The 22998-nt window shown below is 37.1% G+C and overlaps 1 protein-coding gene across 5 annotated transcripts in view; it reads left to right on the plus strand.

Annotated features, from left to right (window-relative positions):
* Positions 1-22576, plus strand: part of LOC128778199 (ankyrin repeat domain-containing protein 26-like) — a 184635-nt gene extending 162059 nt beyond the window's left edge. For 4 of the 5 annotated variants that reach the window (XM_053906783.1, XM_053906733.1, XM_053906829.1 and 1 more), the window contains 5 exons: positions 12306-12596; positions 13138-13355; positions 14601-14829; positions 20921-20966; positions 22335-22576. In XM_053906783.1, coding sequence (XP_053762758.1) covers positions 12306-12596; positions 13138-13355; positions 14601-14829; positions 20921-20966; positions 22335-22354 — 804 coding nt within the window. In that variant the 3' untranslated portion in view covers positions 22355-22576. Of the gene's footprint in view, positions 1-12305; positions 12597-13137; positions 13356-14600; positions 14830-20920; positions 20967-21867; positions 21936-22334 lie in introns of all 5 variants that reach the window. The other variant, XR_008423629.1, reaches the window with a different exon arrangement.
* The last annotated feature ends 422 nt before the right edge of the window (positions 22577-22998 follow it).

Below are 22998 nucleotides of genomic sequence, written 5' to 3' on the forward strand. Positions count from 1 at the left end.
GGATTAAGGTTATGGCATGAAATCATCTGCCATGTTAAGGTGTTCCCTGTGAAACAAAAACTTAGATAGCTTTCAGCCAACTCAGTCCATACCTCTGACTTCTCTAGAAGGTCCTTATCTCCTGAGCCTCCAACCAGAGGCTTCCTGGGTTGAGAAAATTTTTGGTGGGGCGGGGGGGCGTTACTCTTTTTGTTGTATCTTTAGTTTTATTGTTTTTAAATTTGCATCCCAATTAGTTAGCATTTAGTGAAGCAATGATTTCAGGAGTAGATTCCTTAATGCCCCTTGCCCATTTATCACATCCCCCCTCCCACAACCCCTCCAGCAACCCTCAGTTTGTTCTCCTTATTTATGAGTCTCCTGTGTTTGTCCTCCTCCCTGTTTTTGTATTATTTTTGTTTCCCTTTCCTTTTGTTCATCTGTTTTGTCTCTTAAAGTCCTCATACGAGGGCATCATATGATTTTTGTCTTTTTCCGACTAATTTCACTTAGCATAATACGCTACAGTTCCATCCACGTAGTTGCAAATGGCAAGATTCCTTTTTTTTGATAGATAGATAGATAGATATAGATAGATAGATAGATAGATAGATAGATATATCACATCTTTTTTTAATTTTTTTAACGTTTTACTCATTTTTGAGACAGGGGAGACAGAGCGTGAACAGGGGAGGGTCAGAGAGAGGGAGACACAGAATCTGAAACAGGCTCAAGGCTCCCAGCTGTCAGCACAGAGCCCGATGCGGGGCTCGAACCCACGAACCATGAGATCATGATCTGAGCCCAAGTCAGAAGCTTAACTGACTGAGCCACCCAGGAACCCCAAACATCTCCCTTTTAACGTGATTATTATTCATTTCTGTATTGTCTTTAAAGAACTAATCCATTCTTTTGCCCGTTTTTATATTGGATTGTCTTTTCATTATTGGAAGAGTTATTTAAATGTCCTACATGCAAATCCCTTAGCAGATATGGGATTTTCAGGTATTTTCTCCTATTTAGTCACTTGCCTTTTCACTTTCTTGATGGTGATATTTGAAGCATAGTAGTTTTTAATTTTGATGAAGTAAACTTAATCTGCTTTTGTCTTTTGGTGTCATGTGTAAGAAATCATTGTCAAATCCAGTCACAAACATATACACATAAGCTTTTTTCTAAGAGTTTTTATCATTTTAGCTCTTAGATTTTAAGTTAATTTTGTATATATGCTATGGGGTAGAGGTCTCATTTTATTGCTTTGCATGTGGATATCCATTTGTCCCAGTACCGTTTGTTACAAAGACTAGTCTTATTCCATTTAATTGTCTGTCACCCTTGTGGAAAATCAGTTCACTATAATGTGAGAGTTTATGTTTAGATTCTCAATGTTAATACATTGATCTATATGTCTGTCCTTATGCCAGTACCATAACAAATTTTATGAAAACTTTTTCTGTGTTATCTTGCAAATTACCAGTCACTTATGTGATAATAAAAAGTCAACGTAGTAGAACTGAACTTTGCTCCTATAGAGATTTTTGTTTCTTGAAGGACCCTTTCGCCAGCCTTTGCCTTGCTGACCCCATGACTCGATGTGAAGTCAGGCTCAAAAAGATAAAATGCTCTTTCTTTAGTGTGTTCAGACTTTTATTTATTTATTTATTTATTTATTTATTTATATTTATATATTTTTTAGAGCGGGCACAAGCATGACGAGGGGGTGTGTAGGGAAAGAAAGAGAGAGAGAGAGAGAGGGAGATAGAGAGAGAGAGAGAGAGAGAGAGAGAGAGAGAGACGAGAGAATTTTTAGCAGGCTTCACACTTAGTGTGGAGGCTGACAAGGGTCTTGATCCCATGACCCTGGGATCATGACCTGAGAGGTTGAGGCTCAACTGACTGAGCCACCCAGGTTCCCCGCCTGTGCAAACTTTTAGTGTCTCAGTCAGTGCTGCCCACTTTCATTTCCATCAAATCTTGGCCATAGGATCTCTTGACTCAGTCTACTACAGTTTACTTCATTATATTTTATTATCTCATTATAATGCATAGACTCATCCATAGTTTTCACCACCTAGGAAGGAAAAGATTAACTCTAGGCTATTCCTCTTTCCTGTTAAGCAATCTTGCTAACCCATCATCTTGCAATTCACAATGAGATCCTCTTCTGACCTGGTTCTTGTGTGTAACACTGGTGTTAATCCTGTTCTTGGCACAGATCATACTTTCTTGGAAAACACAGTAGCCTGTTTCCCCTTCTTTCACTTGAATAGAAAGATATGCTTAGCTATATGTTTTAGCTCAGCGTATAACTAATGGAATAAACATTATATCATTCAAATAATACAGCTGTACAAATTGCGGTAGTATTAAGTTGATTTATCAGAGACAAATACTAGATTGGTAATTTGAATGACAACAAACTTTTGAAGCCAACTTGTATGCTATGGAGAAGCATTGTGGGACAACACAAAGATGAAGTGATCTTACCTCCCCACACAAAGAAGGTTGGAGTAAGGTAAAGGAGAATGTGCAGTTAATTTAAGTAGTGCTGAAGGACAGTACATTTGTTTTGCTACTGAAAAGATGAAAAATGATTCCATAACATTCTCTTTATTTCCTCACTGAGGAAAGGAGAATGAAGATTGAGTATTCAATGGATTAAAAAATACTCAAAGCTGCCTATTTCCTTTAATTGAAATCAGACCAAAGGCCCAATTTTGGTTATCAAATTGACTCTTTCTAGTTTTTCACCTATTGTGCTTCAAATCGTATGTCTCTGTGCTTCTACCTTAACTTGAGGGGACATTCTAAAGAGGCATTCCTGCCTACTTGTAAGAATTGTTGGAATTGAAGGGAATCTTAGAAAAAGATCTTAGAGACAGGAAGAAGGCAGAGGAGTAGGAGGACTCTAGGCTTGCCTCATCCCACGAATACAACTAGATAACAATCAGCTAACCCTAAATACCCCAGAAATCGACCTGAAGACTGACAGAACAAACTCCACAACAAAAGGGAGAGAAGAGGGCACATCAAAGAAGTTCCTTGATGCAGAAATGTCATCTAGAAGAGAAACAGATCCTGGCTTCTGCAGAGGGGAGGGAGTCGAGGTTGTGGGTAAGGGTGAGAGAGAGAAACGAACAGGGGAACACACAAAGAGAACATTTCCCCATAGCCACTGGCTTGGAAAACAAGAGGGCCTGCATTTCGTGAGTTCTTGCAACCAGTAGTGCATAAAGTCTGGAGTTTTTAAGGGCATCCAATTTAGCTGGTTTAGAGCCGTCAGGTACTCCACTGCTCATGGACAGAGGGCAGGCAAACAACGTGGGAGCATATAGCATAGGTACAGTGGTCTGAAGAGTGCCTGGGGCACACAGTCAGGAGATTAGTTGCTCTTCTCAGAGCACGTCCCTCAGAGGCAAAGTCCAGAGAGACCTGTCTGTAGGAACAAAGCCGCTGGCTGGCACCATCTCCTTCTCCTGCCGCTCACCACAAACATAAAGCCACCTGCAGGAAGCAGTGCATTGCTAACACTGGTTACCTAACTTGCTTACACCAAACACCACCCCCTTGCACTCTGGTGGAACTATCTTTCTCAATCACTCTTGCTTGAGTCCCAGCACAGCAGACCCCTCCCCCAGAAGACCAGGACAAATGCCTGCCCACACCACATCTCCCAACCAGAGAGTTTCCCTTGGCCTCAGTTCCAGTAGAGGTGGTGACAGGTCTCATTTCATAAGCAGACCAGAGCACACCTAGTTAAAACCCGCTACCTTCAGGCCAGGGACCAAACACTCACCAGACCAGGCAAGGAGAGCCTCTGCAGACAACTGGCCTAAAGGATAGCATAGCCAGAACACAACAGCAGAACACATGCAGCACACACTGGTGACACTCCCTGAAGTGCTAGACCCTGGGCATTACATGACGTCTTTTTCCTAAGTCCATTACTTTCGGGAGCAGGTGACATAACCAGCTTCTCTAACACACAGAAGCTGGCAGATACTTAGACAAAATGAAAAGACAGAAGCATTTTTCCCAAATAAAAGGACAGGATAAGGCCATGGCCAGAGACCTAAATGGGACAGATATAAATAACACGCCTAAGGGAGAATTTAAAACCATGATCATAAGGATATTCACTGGACTTGAGAAAAGAATGGAAGACATCCGAGAGACCCTTACCACAGACATAAAAGAGTTGAAGAATCAGAGATGAAGAGTGCAGTAAAAATGAACAGCAACCTGGAAGAAGCAGAGGAAGAAATTAATGACCTAGAAGACAAAGTAATGGAAAACAGTGAAGCTGAAGAAGACAAAGAAGAATTATCCAATGCAAGAATAGACTTAAGGCACTCGTTGACTCCATCAAATGAAAAAACATTCATATGATAGGAGTCCCAGAAGAAGACAGAGAGAAGGGGACAGATAATTGATTTGAAGACACAATAACTGAAAAAATCTGTAATGTGGAGAAGAAAACAGACATCCAGATCCAGGAGGCACAAAGAACTTCCATCAAAGTCAATACCCAAGACATGTTGTAATTAAATTTGCAAAATATACTGCTAACATCTTTTTTTTTTTTTTTAGTGTTTTGTTTTTTGGTTTTGTTTTTTTTTTTTATTTCTGTGACAGAACGCAGACACAAGCAGGGGAGGGGCAGAGAGAGAGAGAGAGAATCCCAAGCACTCTCTGTGCTGTCAGTGCAGAGCCCACTGGAGGGCTTAAACCCACGAACTGCGAGGTCACGACTTGAGCTAAGATCAAGTCATGCTTCACCGACGGAGCCACGCAGGCGCCCCACTGCTACAAATCTTAAAAGCAGCAAAACAAGTCATTCACTTCCAAGGGAAAACCCACAAGGCTAGCAGGAGATTTTTCAACAGAAACTTTGCAAGGCAGACGGAAATGGCATGATATATTCAAAGTGCTGAATGAGAAGAATCTGCAGCCAAATATACTCTATCCAGTAAGGCTATCATTCATAATAGAAGGAGAGATAAAGAATTTCTCAGACAAACAAAAATGGAAGGAGTTTGTGACCACTAAATCAGCCTGTAAGAAATATTATCGGGGAATCTGAGTGGAAAGGAGAGATCAAAAGTGACAGTATAAAGGCAAGAAATGTAAAAGCAGTAAAAATGTATATTTCTGTAAAAAAAATCTTCAAGGAATGCCCCCAAAAAGGATATACAATATTAATAACTTATCAAAACATGGGGAGGAGAAAAAAATGAGCTCTAACTTAAGTGACCATCAATTTAATATAGACTGCTACACGCAGAAGAGGTGATATACAAATTAATGCTTATCATATACCAAAACCCACTAATAACCATGCAAAGAATAAAGAGAAAGAAATCCAAATATATCATTAAAGCAAATTAGAAAGACATCAAAGAGGGAAAAACAATAAAGGATTTGAGAAAATCTCCAGAAACAACCACAAAACAAGTAGTAAAATGACAATAAATAAATACCTGTCAATAATTACTTTGTATATTAATGGAATAAACACTCCAAACAAAAGACCTAGGGTGACGGGATGGATTAAAAATCAAGACCCATCTGTATGCTGCCTATAAAAACCTCATTTTAGACATAAAGACACCTGAACATTGAAAGTGAGGGGATGCTTGCACTGTTGGTGGTAATGCAAACTGGTGCAGCCACTCTGGAAAACAGTGCGTAGGTTCCTCAAAACAATTGAAAATCGAACTACCCTACGACCCCTCAATAACACTACTGGGAATTTATGCAAAGGATACAGGAGTGCTGATTCATAGGGGCACATGTACTCCAATGTCTATAGCAGTGCTTTCAACAATAGCCAAATTGTGGAAAGAGCCTAAATGTCCATCAGCAGATGAATGGATAAAGAGATGTGGTTTATATATACACTGAAATACTACCTGGCAAGGAGAAAGAGTGAAATTGTGCTATCTCTGGCAATGTGGATGGAACTAGAAGGTATTATGCTATATGAAATAAGTCACAGAAAGACAGATATCATATGTTTTTGCTCCTATGTGGAACTTGAGAAATGTAACAGAAGACCGTGGGGGAAGGGAAGGGGAAAAATAGTTGCAAACAGAGAAGGAGAGGGGCAAACCATAGGAGAATCTCAAATGTAGAGAAAAAATAGAGGGTTGATGGGGGGCAGTGGGTAAGAAGGGAAAGTGGGTGGTGGGCATTGAGGAGGGCACTTGTTGGGATGAGCCCTGGGTGTTGTCTATAAGTGATGAACCACGGGAATCTACTCCCAAAACCAAGAGCACACTATACACACTGTATGTTAGCCAAGTTGACAATAAATTCTATTAAAAAAAATGAAAGCGAGGGGATGGAGAAAAATTTATCACGTTAAAAGAAAAAATAGCGATACTTTTGTTAGACAAAAGAGTCCTTAAAACAAAGACTGTGGGGCACCTGGGTGCCTCAGTCATTTGAGCGACCGACTAGGTCTTGGCTCAGGTCATGATCTTATGGCTGGTGGCTTTGAGCCCATGTTGGGCTCCAGGCTGACAGCATGGAGGCTGCTTGAAATTTTCTCTCCCCCTTTCTATGTCCCTCCCCAACTCTGTCTCTCTCAAAATAAATAAACCAAAAACAAAGACTGTAGCAAGAGCCAAAGAATGCTACTGTATCATAATAAAGGGTACAATCCAATAGGAAGATCTAACAATTGTAAATATTTATGCACCCACCAAGAGAGCACTCAAGTACATAAAACAATAACCAACATAAAGGAACTAATTGATAATAAGACAGTAATAGGGTACTTTAACACATCATTTACATCAACAGATCTTAAAAAAATCACCAAAAAATACATCTTAACAGAAAATCACCAAAGAAACAATGGCTTTGAGCCATACAGAGAAAGAGAGATATCATATGTGTTCACTCTTATGTGGATCCTGAGAAACTTAACAGGAATCCACTGGGGAGGGGAAGGAAAAAAAAAAAGATGTTAGAGTGGAAGAGAGCCAAAGCATAAGACACTCTTAAAAACTGAGAACTGAGGGTTGATGGGGGGTGGGAGGGAGTGGAGGATGGGTGATGGGTATTGAGGAGGGCACCTGTTGAGATGAGCACTGGGTGTTGTATGGAAACCAATTTGACAATAAATTTCATATATTTAATTAAAAAAAAGAAAAAGAAACAATGGCTTTGAATGACAGAGCGGACTAGATTGGATTTAAGAGATTTTTTTCAGAACATTCCATCTTAAAACAGAATACACGTTGTTTTCAACTGTACATGGACTATTCTCAAGAATGGATCAAAAAAAAAAAAAAACAGGCCTTAATTATTAAAAACAATACGTGCAGGTTAAATAACGTGCTACTACACTGGAATGGGTTAAGCAAGAGATACAAGAAGAAACTTAAAAAAAATACGTGTATACAAATGGAAATGAAAAAAAAAAAAAAAAAAAGAAAAACAATGGTCTGAAACCTTTGATATGCTGCAAAAGTGGTCCTAAGAGGGAAGTACATAGCAATATAAGTCTACTTCAAGAACCAAGAAAAATTTCAAACAACCTAACCTTACACCTAAGGGAGCTAGAAGAAGAACAACAAATGAAGCCTGAAGCCAGCAGAAGAAAGCAAGTAATAATGATCAGAGCAGGGGGCCCTTGGGTGGCTTAACCGGTTAAGTGTCTGACTCTCGATTTTGGCTCAGGTCATGATCTCACAGTTGTGAGATCGAGCCCCATGTTGGGCTCTCTGCTGGCAGCATGGAACCTGTCTGAGATTCTCTCTTTCCCTCTCTCTCTCTGCCCATCCCCCACTCATGTGTGGTCTCTCTCAAAATAAAATTTAAAAAAGAGATTAAAGCAGAAATGAATGATAGACAAACAAAAAACAGATAATACTAGAACAGATCAATGAAACCTAGAGCTGGTTCTTTGTAAAAATTAATAAAACTGATAAGGTGTTAGCCAGAGTAATCAACAAGAAAATAGAAAAGACCAAAATAAATAAAACCACAAATGTGAGAGTAGAAATAGGAACCAACACCACAGAAATACAAACATTTATGAGAGAATATTGTGAAAAAATGTATGCCAACAAGTTCGACAACTTAGAAGAACTGAATAAATTCCTGGAAATATATAACTTACCAAAGTAAAACAAGAAGAAATAGAAAATTTGAAAAAAAAATCAATAACCAGCAAGGAAACTGAATCAGGAATCAAAAAACTCTCAACAAACACAAGTCTAGGACCAGATGACTTCAGACGTAAATTTTAACATGTAAAGAAGAGCTAATACAAAAAAAAAAAAAAAAAAAAAAAGTTTAACCTGTCCTTTTCAAATTGTTCCAGAAAAACATAAAAGGAAGGGAAACTTCCAAATTTATTCTATGCCAGCTTTACCCTGATACCAAAACCAGATAAAGACACCACAGAGAGAATTACAGGCCAGCATCTCTGATGAACATGCAAAAATCTTCAACAAAATAAGCAAACTGAATACAACACTATATTAAAAAATCATTCACCGGGGGCAGAGGCAGCTGGGTGGCTTAGTGAGGCAAGCATCCAACTTCAGCTCAGGTTATGATCTCATGGTCCGTCGGTTTGAGCCCAGTGTCAGGCTCTGTTGGCAGCTTGGACCCTGGAGCCTATTTCAGATTCTGTGTTTCCCTCTCTCTCTGTCCCTCCCCTGCTTGTGCTCTTTCTCAAAAATAAATAAACATTAAAAAAATCATTCAATCATTCACTATAACCAAATGGGATTTATCCCTGGTTTGCAGGGGTGGTTCAATATTTGCAAATCAATGAATGTGATACCTCATATTAATTTTTAAAAAAGCATAAAGTCATATCATTGCAATAGATGCAGAAAAATAATTTGACAAACTATAACATCCATTCATGATACAAACTTCAACAAAGTAGGCTTAGAGGAACCATACCTCAACATAATAAAGGCCATATATAGAAAATGAGCAGCTAATATGATCCTAGCTGGGGAAAAACTGAGACAAAAACTTCTTAGATCTTGCTTCTCGTTATCTGCTTCTTCTCATTAGCACCATTGGTTGTTAGTAAATTAATCTTAACATTTATTACATCCTACTTTAATGGAGACCAATTTCTCCTATACAGGTTTATGTGTCTTATCTCTTTTTTTTTCATCCACTTTTCAACTTATCATTTTTGTTTTTTTTTCTTAACAAACTGCCCAAAGGTTAGATTTCTTTTGTTCACAAATCTGTTAGGAAAAGTGTGGCCAGGACAGCTAGTCTCTGCCCCGCTCAGCTTCAGGTGGGGCAACTGAAAGGTTTGGGGTTGGATCCATTTGAAGATTTGTTCACTAACGTCTGGTGGTTGATGCTGGCTGTTGCCTGGGACTTCAGTTCAGGAGGCAGCAGAAACACTTAAACTGACACACGTAGACCCTCTTTGTGGCCTAGGCTTCCTCACTAGATGGGGAGCTAGATTCCAAGTAAGCAGCCTGAGATACAGAGCAAGGAAGAAGCTGTATCGCCTTTTGTCACCTAGGCTTGGAATACACACAGGATCATAGTCACATATTCTGTTCATTAGGAGCACGTCACTAAGGTTGTTCCATGGCCTTTTTTTAAATGGAATTAATATTTAAAACCTATGTACACCTTTAAAAAGCAGTATACTTTACCCACTGGCCACAAATGTTTGTATTCCTCCCACCTGAAAAATACATTCACTCCCCTCCCCCTCCAATACCTCCTTGCAAGTCTCAGTTATCATGGCCTCAGGTTCAGGGCTTGAGTCCAAGATCTTACCATCTTAATCAGGTGCAGTGGGGATAAGCTGCCTGGGTTATGGTATCTCAAGTATAGCCCCTTGAGTGCAAGTGTTCTCAATATGAGGACTTGAGAATGAAAGAGACAGTTATTTACCACTCACAAATGCAACATTCTAGTCAACTGCTGAAGACTCACCCATTCAGAAAAAGAAGATGGGAAGCACCCTAGTCCATAAGAGTTTTGAAATATAGCCTGATGCATGCTGTCAGTTCTTAAGTTAGGACTTAATCCTAACCACGGGAATACTTTCTCCATGTCTCTTCCCTTTCTTTACTCCTTGAGCTCTTGGTTCCTTCCTTTTCATAAGGAATGACCTGTATTTGTAGCCGTTTTTTCATCCTGCTTCCTCCCTGTGGGACTTCTAAGACCCAAAGGCCTCATTTCATTTTGCACTATTTGGTCTCTTTTAGCCCAAGTTAGCAAATAGTATGCTTGCTACTATATATCTCTTACCTTTTTTAGTTTTCTGTAAATATTACTGGATTTCATGCCGTGTTTTAGCAAAGCGACCCTCCCAAGTCCTTTTGAGATAAGCTTTTCGCTTCAGGTTTCCTGCGAAGCTCTTATAGGACATTGCCTTTAAAATTCGTCTACTCTTGGGGCTCCTGGCTGGCTCAGTTGGTAGAGCATGTGACACTTGATCTCTGGGTACTGAGTTTAAGCCCCATGTCGGGTGTGGAACCCACTTTAAAAAAAATCTTATACTCTTAAGATCCTTAAAGAAATTGGAGGCATACCTTAGATCTTTCTGTTTTCCTGGTAGCACCCTGGAGTTTCTCTTAACCCAAAAGCCATTTCTTTATTTTAGCATTATTTGACAGTTCAACGTGTAGAGAGGCTGTAAATGAGAAACAGATGCTTGAACCCAGTAAGTCCTGGTTCCTTTCAGTTGCATAGTCTTTCTTTATTTTCTCTTTCCTATCCGTTTTACTTTCAGGTATTTTGTAGCATGACTTCCCTTTCCTCCAGTGTCATTTTCTTCACTTGCTTAGAAACCCTTGCTGTCAGCCTCTTCACAGGCCATCAGGTTTCCACTAAGAGTCTTGTGGAGGCCCTTTTTGGGTCTCATTCTTACGCTTTTCTACATCTTTCCAGGTTCGACCTACCTCCTGGTTCAAAGGAAGTTTAGTTTTAGGGTTTTTTTGAATAGCAGCACACCATTTTTAGTATCAGTATCTGTGTTAGTAATTTACTGCTGCATAATAAGCCACCTCAAAACCTAGTAGTTCAAAACAGCATTTCTCTTGTTCACCAATCTTTAGTTTAGGCAAAGCAGAGTAGGGCAACTCATTTCTTCTTCATTTGGCATCAGCTGGCATAACTGGAAGCTGGAGACTAGAATCATCTAAAGGCTTGTTCATGCACGTGTTTGGCTGTTGAGGCTGGCCTTTGGCTAGGACGTTGGCTAATCTCAGCTGGAGTATCTACATGAAGACTCACTAGGTAGCCTGGGATTCCTCACAACGTGGTGGCTGCGTTCTAAGGGTGAGCTTCCCTAGAGAAAGAAAGTCAGATGGAAGCTGTATCACATTTTCTAAGCGGGCCTTAAAAATCACAGCAGTTCTGCATATTCTGTTCACTAGAAACAAGTTACTGAAGCCAGCATATATTTAAGGGGAGGGATTTTCACAGAAGTATCAACGAATTTATAAAACCAGCACATCCACTCACCTTGTCTTACCAATCATATAGAATGGATGGAACTCCTTCCCAACTCAGCATCACTGAAATTCCAGCCAGTTATGTTGTTGTTTTTGTTTAATATGATCTCTTATTTTCTAGAAAGTAACAACGGATAACAAGATAACAGTATTGAATTAAATTTTTTTTTAGCCTCAAAAAAGTATGTGGATCATCCAATTAAAGTTTTATACTGGGAGATGTGATTTCTTAACACATCCTGGAGAATCATTTCTCCTGGGAATGCACTTCAAATTAGCATAAAACATTTGCAGTTCAGAAACAGGCCGTGGCATTAGAAGCATTACTTATAGATTCATGAATTAGAGTCTTATTTCCAGAGTCTTACCTTGGGACGTATTTTTTGACTTGGGCATACATAAGTCAATATGACATTGCTAAAAATTCTTTAAAAATTATAGAGTGTTAAGATGGGGGAAGGGCTAAGAGACTTTCTCCTAAGAGGGGACTTATTTTATGAAAGAAAGATATGAAAAAATCATAGAAAAATAAAAGTATAGAATCAAGTGCAAATGTTGTGTAGTAAAGAGAATGATAGCAAAGATCTATTTCAGTAACACCTGATGGCTTTAACTTGGCCCTTGATTTTCTGAGTTGTTTAAGGTTCCACATTCTAAGACAGGTAATATTTCATTGCAAATGAGTTTATTTAAAAATTTGAGTGCCTGGCTGGCTCAGTTACTCTTGATCTTGAGATTGTGAGTTCAAGCCTCACACTGGGCGTAGAGATTACTTAAAATCTGAAAAAAAAAATTTTTCATAGTAGTTTTGAGTTAGACTCTTTTCACTCCCTTCCAAACTATAGTGTTTTATTCATGCAGGCTGATGTCCTTACAACAGAACTGGAAACTACATCGTCAAAATGTCTACACCTGGATGCAAAAAATCAAGTTCTTCAACAAGAGTTATTATCAGTGGAAGCTTTCGAAGAAGAACGTGAAAAACTAGAGAGCAACAACAAGAAGTTACAGCAAGAAGTAGTAAAATTGAAACAATTTATGGAAATGAATATGGTAGAACGCAGTCAAGTGGAGCAGTATAAACGGGAGATTGAAGAAAGAGCACGACTGGACATAGTAGAAAAATTACACGAAGTCAACCTGTTTTTACAGGTTAATTGATTGATCTGTAATGTGCTTTAATTCATTTCACTGCAAATTACATTTTGGATAGATGTATTGTAGGGGTTTCCTCTACTTGCTTTATGGTAATTTGTAGATTTCTGGAGGCATTTGTTCCTCCCTTTAAAGATTTCAGTTTTCATCATTATTCCTACAAAATCGAGAGGATAAGAAACAATGATGATTTAAACAACTAGTCTCACTATTAAGAGGAAAAGAAAAATTATGATTTAAAAATTCCACTGTACTTGGATTATTCTTAAGTTTATTGTTGACTTTTAAAATTTTCTCATTGATTCTATTATTTGAATTATCAGATTGAGTGAATACTAATACAGGAATGATTGAACTTTAATTTTATAAATCATATTTAATTCAGTTGACATTGGTGATAAATATTTTACACTTGAGCTTTTTTGCATTTAAAATTTCTCTCTGAAACATTGACTCAGAACTAAAGGAAACAGGTATGATTAATTATTCAGATTATACCTATTTTGAAACTATCCTGTTAATTTTTGTTTTTCATTAGGCACAAGCAGCAGCTCAAGAAAACTTGGACCAGTTAAGAGAAAATGCTCATGCTTCAACGAGAAGTCAAATGGAACTTAGAATTAAAGATCTGGAATCTCAGCTCTCTACAATGAAGATGTCTCAAGAAGATTCTACTAAAACAGAGTTGGAAACCTACAGGCAACTCTACCTAGAAGAATTAAAACTTAGAAAGTCCTTGAGAAATAAGCTGAACAGGTAAGTCAAAACAGAATCATAGACAAGAAATTTAGCTTATTAATTTGCCTCTAAAGCATAATTTCTGTGGAGCCAAGATCATGAGATGAGTAGGAAGTGAAAGCCAACTAGATTGTGTCATTTTGGAAAATGAGGTTTCTAAGTGAACTTACCTTTGCAATGTTAGTCCAGGACAGTTTGCATCCCTCCTCTTTTTTTCGGGTTTACAGGACCTCTTCCCCCACCCCACCCCTGCACCCCCCGCCCTGTATATTTTCCATTGATCGGATCTGCTAGTCTTTAAGTGCATTGTTCAAAGCTTTCTCATTTAGAAGCATATTATTATAAAATTGCTTGTCAGAATTACCCGAGATAGAAATGTCGATGAGTTTCTTTTTGGAAGATTACATCTTTAACCTAAAAGGTCAAGTACTACTACTACTCATCCTGGCAGCTTGGTACATTTATTCTCTTCATTGTGATCTTTGGTATGATTACTAGAGTGGGCCTTGAGGCAAACCATCCTTTATGCTTTTTCTACTTTACATAAAGGCATCCAGGTGAAATACAGAAAGACTCACACAGGGCTGAAGGGTAGTATAATTCCCAAAGTGGCTAAAAAGAGCACCATGGTGGGAGGGAGGCATGTGGAAGACTGAAGACAGAAAGGGCAGACTCTGCCTCCAGTGCCTTGGTAACTGTTATAAGCTAATTGCCTCTGTAGCTGTTTTAGTTCTTTCTGATCACATCTCTGTCATCTACTATCTCCCCTAGAGATTGTTGGTCTCAATGATTCCTCAGTGTCAAATGCTCAGTTTCTTTGAGATAATAAGTGAAATGTACAAGAGTGGTGAAAGCAAACGCTTGAAAATGTCTTTGAGGGGTGGTTTAGTTTTATATCTGTAAACAGGTTTACTAAATATAAGTATGTATATATAATGGCATCCTGAAGGATCCTGTCAGTACAGCCACTCCAGAAGACAGCAAGTATTATTTGTTAAGCCATGTACATCACTGATAGCCACTTCTCTCCCTTCCCTAATTTGAATTGTTAGTAAGGAATCCCCCTGGAAACATAAGTATTTCTTTAGAACAATTTTAAAAGTATAATTTTAGATAGTAGGTGTGCTCCGTCACATGTTCAGTATTAAAACACTATTCAATGGCAAATGCTATTTACTATTATGGAAACTTAAAAAAAATGTATGTTATTTAGGAATGATTTAGGGAAAAAGAAAATGTATTCGTGTTTTTTACTCTTCCCAGGACTAATGAGAGACTGTCAGAGAGCAATACAAAACTTCTTGTGGAGACACAGCAGCACCAAACTTTACTCAGGACCCTTACTATGAGCCCAGGCCTGGAACCACCTTATTGTGGACATTTTGAAAATAATTTAGTGCTCAATGGGAACCTTACTCCAAGAGGAAACTTAGTGATTCCTACCTTAAACCCACGGCCGTCATATGACGACAGGGAGACTTCCTTGTGGAAGGTTAGTTATATTATCTGTTTTAGTTTGGGTTTCAGATATCTGATATAGTTGTTGCTTTTAATTTGGCGAAATTCTGAGTTGTTTAAGTAACTAACACATACGAAGTAAAAGTCAGCATTATATGTGCTAAGAAAGAACTGAGGTAAATTATATATATATATATATATATATATATATATATATAAAATATATTGTATAATATATAATATTATATTTATATAATATTAATATAATTTCAATATAATAAAACATAATATGTATAATATATTATAATATAATATATATAATATTTAATATAATATTAATATATAATGTTAATTATATAATTATATAATATTAATATATATTATATATTATATATATATATTAGTCCCTTGATCTTTCATTTCTAAGAGATACTTATTTTTATTTTATTTTAGCAAGAGAATGAATGAGTGCATGCAGGGGAGGGGCAAAAGGAGAGGGAGAAAGAGAATCCCAAGCAGGTTTCATGCTCAGCACAGAGCCGAATGTGGGGGTCGGTCTCAAAACCATGAGATCATGACCTAAGTCAAAATCAAGATTTGGACACTAAAAACAACTGAGCCACCCAGGTGTGCCAAAAGAGACAACTAGCATTAACTGTATTCAGTAAATATAACTAAACTTACCCATGTTAAATTTCTTCAAAAGCTTTCATTTAAATTTGATTTTAGAAAGTAAATGTTATTGCCTGGTAACCACAGGTACACTTAGATGCTTGGACTTATTTTCAGTTGGCAGTGGTTCATTAACATTTGAAAGTTTTGCTATAATCCAGTTTGTCCAACCCTGTATGTCAGTGAATGATCATCCTCCAAACACTTAACGACATATGAATGTTTACTATTTAAAAGAATCCAGGGGGGTGCCTGGGTGGCTCAGTCAGTTCAGCCTCTAACTCTTGATCTCAGCTCAGGTTTTGATCTCAGGGTCATGAGTTCAAGTCCTGCATTGGGCTCTACGCTAAGCATGGAGGCTACTCTAAAAAAAAAAAAAAAAGAATCCATGATAAGTCCTTTTTATGAATTAAATCAACTTGTAACACTAAAAAGGTAAATTTCTCTTTTAAGTTAAAAGTGTTGCTATTTTCTTACATGAGAATACATCTTTAATTGCTTTCTTATTTATGGCACTTTTTTTTTCTTTTTCCTTTTTTTTTGACTTATACCACCTTTGTTTCTATTTTTATAAAATATCTTGAGTGATTATAGAGCATTTTATAAATAGCTAAATCAAGCAAATATTTGAATTTTTTAAATGAAACTTTTATTTCTTCAAATGAGTTCTTTGCCCCTTTGTCTTTTCTTTTTCTGGAACCCCTGGAATGCAAGTATTATTACACTGCATGTTGTCCCACAGGTCCCTTAACCTAGCCTCATTTTGAAAATTCTTTTTTCTTTTTGTTTTTCGGCTTGGATGATTTCTACTATCCTGTCTTGCAAATTGTTGATCTGTTCTTCTGCATCTTCTTATCTGCTGTTGATTCCCTCTAGTGTATTTGTCATTTCTGTTATTGTATCCTTCAGCTCTGATTGGTTCTTTTTTATATTTTCTATCTCTTTCTGATGTTATCACTGGATCCATTCATTCTTCTCCCAAGTTCACTAAGCATCTTTATGACTGTTACCTTGAACTCTTTATGAGGTACATTACTTATCTCTGTTTCACTTAGTTTTTTTTTCTTAGGTTTTGTCATGTTCTTTCATTTGGAATGTATTCCTCTGTGTCCTCAGTTTGTCTGACTTTCTACGTTTGTTCCTAAAATGGTTCCTTTCAACTTTTTCTCTCTTTCGAGTGAGCGATGCTTTTGAACAATGTACATTAGTTATGAAGTCAAGGAAGAAGAGAATGTTTCTGTCAGTGTTGTCTAGTCATTTTTCTCGGTGGAACTGTGACAGGTGACACTGGGTAGGCGGCAAGTAACCCTGCTCTTCTCTTTCTAAATTCAGAACACAGGAGACAGGGAGATGGAGAGAAACTTAGTAGCTTTATTACTAATACACACTAACAAGTTGGAGGATATGATTTAGGTTATGTTAGCCACTTTGGGCTTCCTCCCAAATTGGGCACTTCCCCACACAGTTGTAAATTGAGGAAACAAATGCTTGACCCCCACCCCGGGGGCCGGGTGCTTACCACAGAGCTGAGAGCAGACCCAAATTCATGTTACTGTGGGCAGGCACATCTTTTCAAAGAAGAGATTCAGAAACGCATAAGCACTGCTTAGCTCCTTCTCCCAATTTCACCCGTTAGGTAAGTCTCCCTTCCCGTCGGGAGGGAGACAGAGATAAGTCCACATGTGAGAAGTGAAGGTTCACCTATAATTTCCGACTGGATTTAAATTATAAATAAAGTGAATTGTGTCTTTTGTACATACCAACGAATGATGAGAGGTTAGGCAGAAGCATGCTAGAAGGGAAAGAGAAATCTGTGTTGGGTTTTAAATTTTGCTATAAATAACCACACCATGGGTTCACTCATTTGTTGATTGATTTTGATAAAACAAATTTTCTTTGGAAGGAATAAGTAATGCTTTCAGGAAGAATTTCCTCAGTTTCAGCTTGCTTGCTTCACCTAAAGATTTTCTCTTTCAAGTTCTCTGTCCTGTGGTTTAAGAAAGTTGTGCTTGTGGTGCCTGGGTGGCTCAGTCAGTTAAGCGGCCGACTTTGACTCAGGTCATGATCTTGCGGTCCGTGAGTTTGAGCCCCACATCGGGCTCGGTGCTGACAACTCAGAGCCTGGACCCTGGTTCAGATTCTGTGTCTCCCTCTCTCTGACCCTCCCCCGTTCATGCTCTGTCTCTCTCTGTCTCAAAAATAAATAAACGTTAAAAAAATGTTTTTTAAAAAAATTAAAAAGTTGTGCTTAAAAATTGACTGCTACTAAAAGGAGTTAACATAATTTCTGTTCCTTTATTTTCATTCATGACTTTAAAATTTGTAATTTAGTTAGAGAGCTACTATTGTGTGCCTCATACCTAAGCATTACTGAGCCACATGACAAAGTTTTATGTATTCATTTTCTCTGAGTTATACTTAAAATACACGTATTTTTCCTGACCATGAGGAAGTAACTGGCATAGAACTCTAGGCTTGGTAAGACCACAAGTGTAGTCCTGGTCTGCATCTAGTTGGATTCATGACCTCGGGCAAAGTACACTCTCTCTGAGCCCTTTTTGTCTATTACGCAAAATTCGGGACTTTGACTAAATTAGTGACTTTTATACCTTCGAAATAATTTTTTTCAAAGAATAGAATGTATTTTTTTGCATTAAACTGTATTGTGTAAAACAGAGAGAATTAGAGCTGTCTAACTAAAGGAGAGATGGAGCCTACGGCTGTGACTTCCTTGTCCCTCACTCCTGCAGTGTCCCCAACCGAACCTTAGATTTCTATGGGCCATATTTGAATGCTAACAGTTAATGAGAAAATCCTTCTAATTAAAAATCCTTTAAAAATGTTCTTTGAATTAAAATTTGCTGATATATAGTTTTTCTGTGTATAATTTTCTCACCCTCTTATATTTCTGATCAATGGAAAGGTATACACAAAAATACACATGTGTTCTTATTCATGGACTTGAAAGCTATTTTCACCATCGAAACACAGTTTTTACCTAGAAATAAACATAAAGGTCACAGAGGTAAATATTTAGGAAAAGAGCTTTTGGGGAAAAGATGCAACATTACCTTGGTAGCTCCTTAAGTCATGTCATATAAAAAACGTGGTTTATATTTTATATCATATTTATTAATGGTAACATAAAATTGTTTGAATAAAGCCTTCCCCCATCATCTGGTATTGAGTTATTAATTTTATAAGTCTGGTATAGTCATGTTGTCCCATTCATTTTATAAGGCCTGAATATAATGCTATTGTCAAAAAAGTGTTATGGTTCCTCAAAAACTTAAAAATAGATATTCATTAATTCCACTACTGCGTATTTACCCAAAGAAAATGAAAACACTAATTTGAAAAGTTGTATGCATCCCTATGTTTATGGAAATATTGTTTGCGATAACCAAAATAGGGAAGCAACCTAAGTGTCCATGGAGAGATGAATGGATAAAGACAATGTGTAATATGTATACAACGAAATATAGCTCAGCTATCAAAAAGAATGAGATCTTGCCATTTGTGACAACATTGATAGACCTAGAGGGCATTATGCTAGGTGAAATAAATCAGAGAAAGACAAATAAATACCATGTGATTTCACTTACATGTGGAATATAAAAAAACAAAACAAGTGAACAAACAGAATCATAACTACAGAGGACAAATTGGTGGTTGCTAGAGGGGAGGTGGGTAGAGAGGTATGGGCAAAATAGGTGAAGGGGAGTAAGAGGTACAAATTCCAGTTATAAAGTAAATAAGTCACAGGAATGAAGAATACAGCATATGGAATATCGTCAATAATATTGTATTAATGTTGTATGGTGACAGAGGGTAACTACACGTACGGTAGCAAGCATAGCATAGTGTATACAATTGTCCAATCTGAATTTGTATACTGAAAAACTAGTGTAACATTGTATGTCAACTATACTTCAATTAAAAAAAGGTATTAGGGAAAACAGTCTCTGAAAATATTGGGAAACATGTCAGCCAAAACATTTGTCCTCACACCCAAATTTGTAGACATTGGAATCCTTATCACCACAGTGTTGATTATGTCCTGTACACTATTTTGGAGCCCGTTTGGGGCATTCAGGGAGAGGCTACCTTGTCTAAGAAAGATCTAAATAAGAACATTCTAGACAGGAACAGTTGTAGTATACAGTTGACCCTTGACCAACATGGTTTTGACCTGTGCGGGTCTACTTTACTTACACATGGATTAGTTTTGGATACTGTACAGTACTGTAAGTGTATTTCCTCTTCCTTCCGTTTTTCTCAATGTCATTTTTTGCCCTAGCTTATTCTACTGTACAAAACATGTATGAATCCACTGTTTATGTTACCGGTAAGGCTTCCAGTCAACAGTAGGCTATTAGTAATTAAGTTTTGGGGGGATGAAAAATTATATACAGGTTTTTGACTGTACCCCACCCCTGTGTTATTGATGGGTCACCTGTAGTTGGAAATATTCGTACACATTTCATAAGTGGATTACCATAACTTTAATAAGTCAAGTGTTTCAAAACTTGGTCCTAATTTGGAGAAAGGAAACAAAGTTACAATTGAAAATTGTATATTGTTTTCCTTATCTCTAATGGAGAAAGTTATAAATCAGAAGCTAAGTTTTGAAACTGTTGTAACCCTCTATTTTTCCTTTCTTCAAAGAGATTTTCTGAAATCTTTGTGTGCCTATGAAAGGAAATAAGTGTTTTAGTCATAATACAGATAGCAAAACATTTTTACTCAATTTTTGCCAGTGGAATTTCCACATGACAGTAAGACAGTCCCACTTTCTTCATTTTATATGTATTTAAGAGTCAGTCCTGAAAAATTAACAGCAAAAAGCATTCCTTCAAATTTTGTTTTTCTACAAGTGAAAAAATGGAAAGCCCATTTTAAGGAATAATTCATTAAGGTAAAAAACTGATTAAACTTTCATAAATGGCAGTTTTTCTAATCATTTCCAAGTAATAATTCACTATACAATATGATTCTTGTTTAAACTTTTTTGTACCAGTAAGATCCAACATGTTTCAGAGATTATACATATTCAATAGATCAATATTAATTATGCTTTTTATCAGTCTCACTTAAATAGCATTATATATATATAATGTACACATATTATTATATATATTAATATAATACACATAATATATTATATATATAACATACACATATTATATATACGTATACACACACACACATGTATATATGTATACATGTGTGTGTGCGTGTATGTATGTATCTGTTCTCCGTTATCTAAAACTAAAATAAAATAGGTAGGAATTTATTTTATTCATGTTATAGTTTTTCTGTTTAAGCAATCCCTAACTTTGGTTTAATCTCTGCAAGTATTATTTCAAGACCACATGTCCTAAGCTATATATAATTCCTAACATGTCTTTTGTTTACCCTACACATTCTAAATAATATTTGCCTTATTTCAGACGCAGCGGGAGTTGGAGAAAAGAATAACCAGAGCACTAGAAGAAGGTATGTTGCCAAAATGTATGAAGTTAGATATCATTGATATCTGAAATAAACTATAAATAGTAAATGGCATCCCTTTCCATTGTTTGGATAATAGATACTACATTCACATTTTTTTGTACATATAGAATAAAAAATGTAAAAGCATGAGCATAATGAAGAACACACTTCTTCCTCGTTTAGTCCTCATGTGTCATAGCTCTTTTAAAATCTCCCACAAGTCTAGGGGCACCCAGGTGGCTCAGTCGGTTGGGCGACTGATTTCAGCTCAGGTGGGTTCAGGCCCCACAGAGGGCTCTGTGCTGAAAGCTCGGAGCCTGGAGCCTGCTTCAGATTCTGTGTCTCCCTCTCTCTGTGCCCCTGCCCGCTTGTGGTTTGTCTCTCTCTCAAAAATAAATAAACGTTAAAGAAGTTTTTTCAATCTCCGTAAGTCTATATATCTGTTATTATTTCTGGCGACAATCTTCCTTCACTGGTGCCATCCCTATGGAACTGTCAACCTGCACAAGTCTCAGAAAAGGTGTGCTTTATCAAATTGTTGTTTCTGCTAGTGATAGAAGACCCAAAAAGCCAAAGTCATCTTAGTAATGCTTGGTTAAGTAATTAGAGGTCATATAGCTGTCATCGACAGGTAACGGGTTTCAATCTTCACTCATTGATTTTGTCATTGCTTTTGCCCTTGGGTAAAACTTCAACTTCCTTAGCATGGAATGAAAACACCCAAATCAGTTTGCTCTTGCCAGATGATTCAGCCTTGTCTCTCACTCTTTGCCCTACTCTGCTGCTTTGCTCTAGCACCTTGTCAAACTAAACTACCCATAATTGCACAAGTGTTCTTCCTCACTTCTAGCTCTTTGTATGTGCTTCTTCCCTCTACCTAGCATACTTTTTCCTTGTCCTTCAGGTATCAGCTGACATATCACCTTCACCAAAGAGCAGACAATATTGACACAAAACTGGGATGTCCCTTCCGTATGTTCCAGTAGTGCTGTGTTTTATACCTGTCACTTACATCTGTATACTTGGCTCTGTTTGGAAATGCCTGTTTGATTTTTCCGTTTATAGTTTATGATTGTTCAGGGTGGACTGTGTCCTCATCTTGTAATTTCACCTTGTAATGAAAAAACCAGAAACTCTGATATTTATCCACAATAGCAATTAATTCAGTGTGCAACCCTGAGCAAAACATATTTAATACTAATCTTGGGTTTCATATTGCAGTTGTACGTAGGTATTTTTCATTTTTCTTAACACTCATAAAGGCCCCAACTTTCTTTTTCTTTTCTTTTCTTTTCTTCTTCTTTTTTTTTTAATCACTTGTAGTGAAAAATATTTTGGAGAAAGAAGATAATTCTTTCTTTTCCTTTTCAGCTGCTACCGAATTTGAATGAGGATCCTTTAGAACTCCTTTAGTATCTACTGATGATTCAATTCTAAATCAAGATCCAGTATGGAAAGCATCACGAGAATATGTACAGATTTTGAACAAAAATTATATGATTTGAAAAATAAATAGAAAAAATTTACTGGATGCTTACAAAACATTTTCATTGTTTCCCAATTGAACACACTATATGGAAAAGTCTTGATTAAAGGAAAATGTTTTTGTATCATATGTGTGTAATGAAAATCTTTATAATATTTTAAACTATGTTTCTTGGCATCTCATTAACTTTTAAGCACATTTTGTACGTGGAAACCAGCACTAGAGGGTTTTACATACATCAGACTGCTCCACTACCAGCGGTTTGAACAGCACCCAAACAACCAAGTTGTCATTAATACTTCAGTAGTGTTCATGGATGGCTTTTTGTATTTTCCAATTTTTATGACTATATGTGGGTCTAAAGATTTAGACATTATTTTGATGTATTCCTGCTATGGCTATTGCCAATGTTTGTACATATTACAATTTTTTTATAGTGCCATAGAACCTATCTATAATTTTAATTGTAAACACTGATTCGTAGCTCTTTCCACACGGAGAAATAAGATTTGCCTAAGGCTTTTCGCCTTTTCTATTTATTTATTTATT

This window comes from Panthera pardus, unplaced genomic scaffold (assembly GCF_024362965.1).
Source record: "Panthera pardus isolate Hobbes unplaced genomic scaffold, ASM2436296v1 HiC_scaffold_1, whole genome shotgun sequence".
NCBI classification, from domain to species: domain Eukaryota; kingdom Metazoa; phylum Chordata; class Mammalia; order Carnivora; family Felidae; genus Panthera; species Panthera pardus.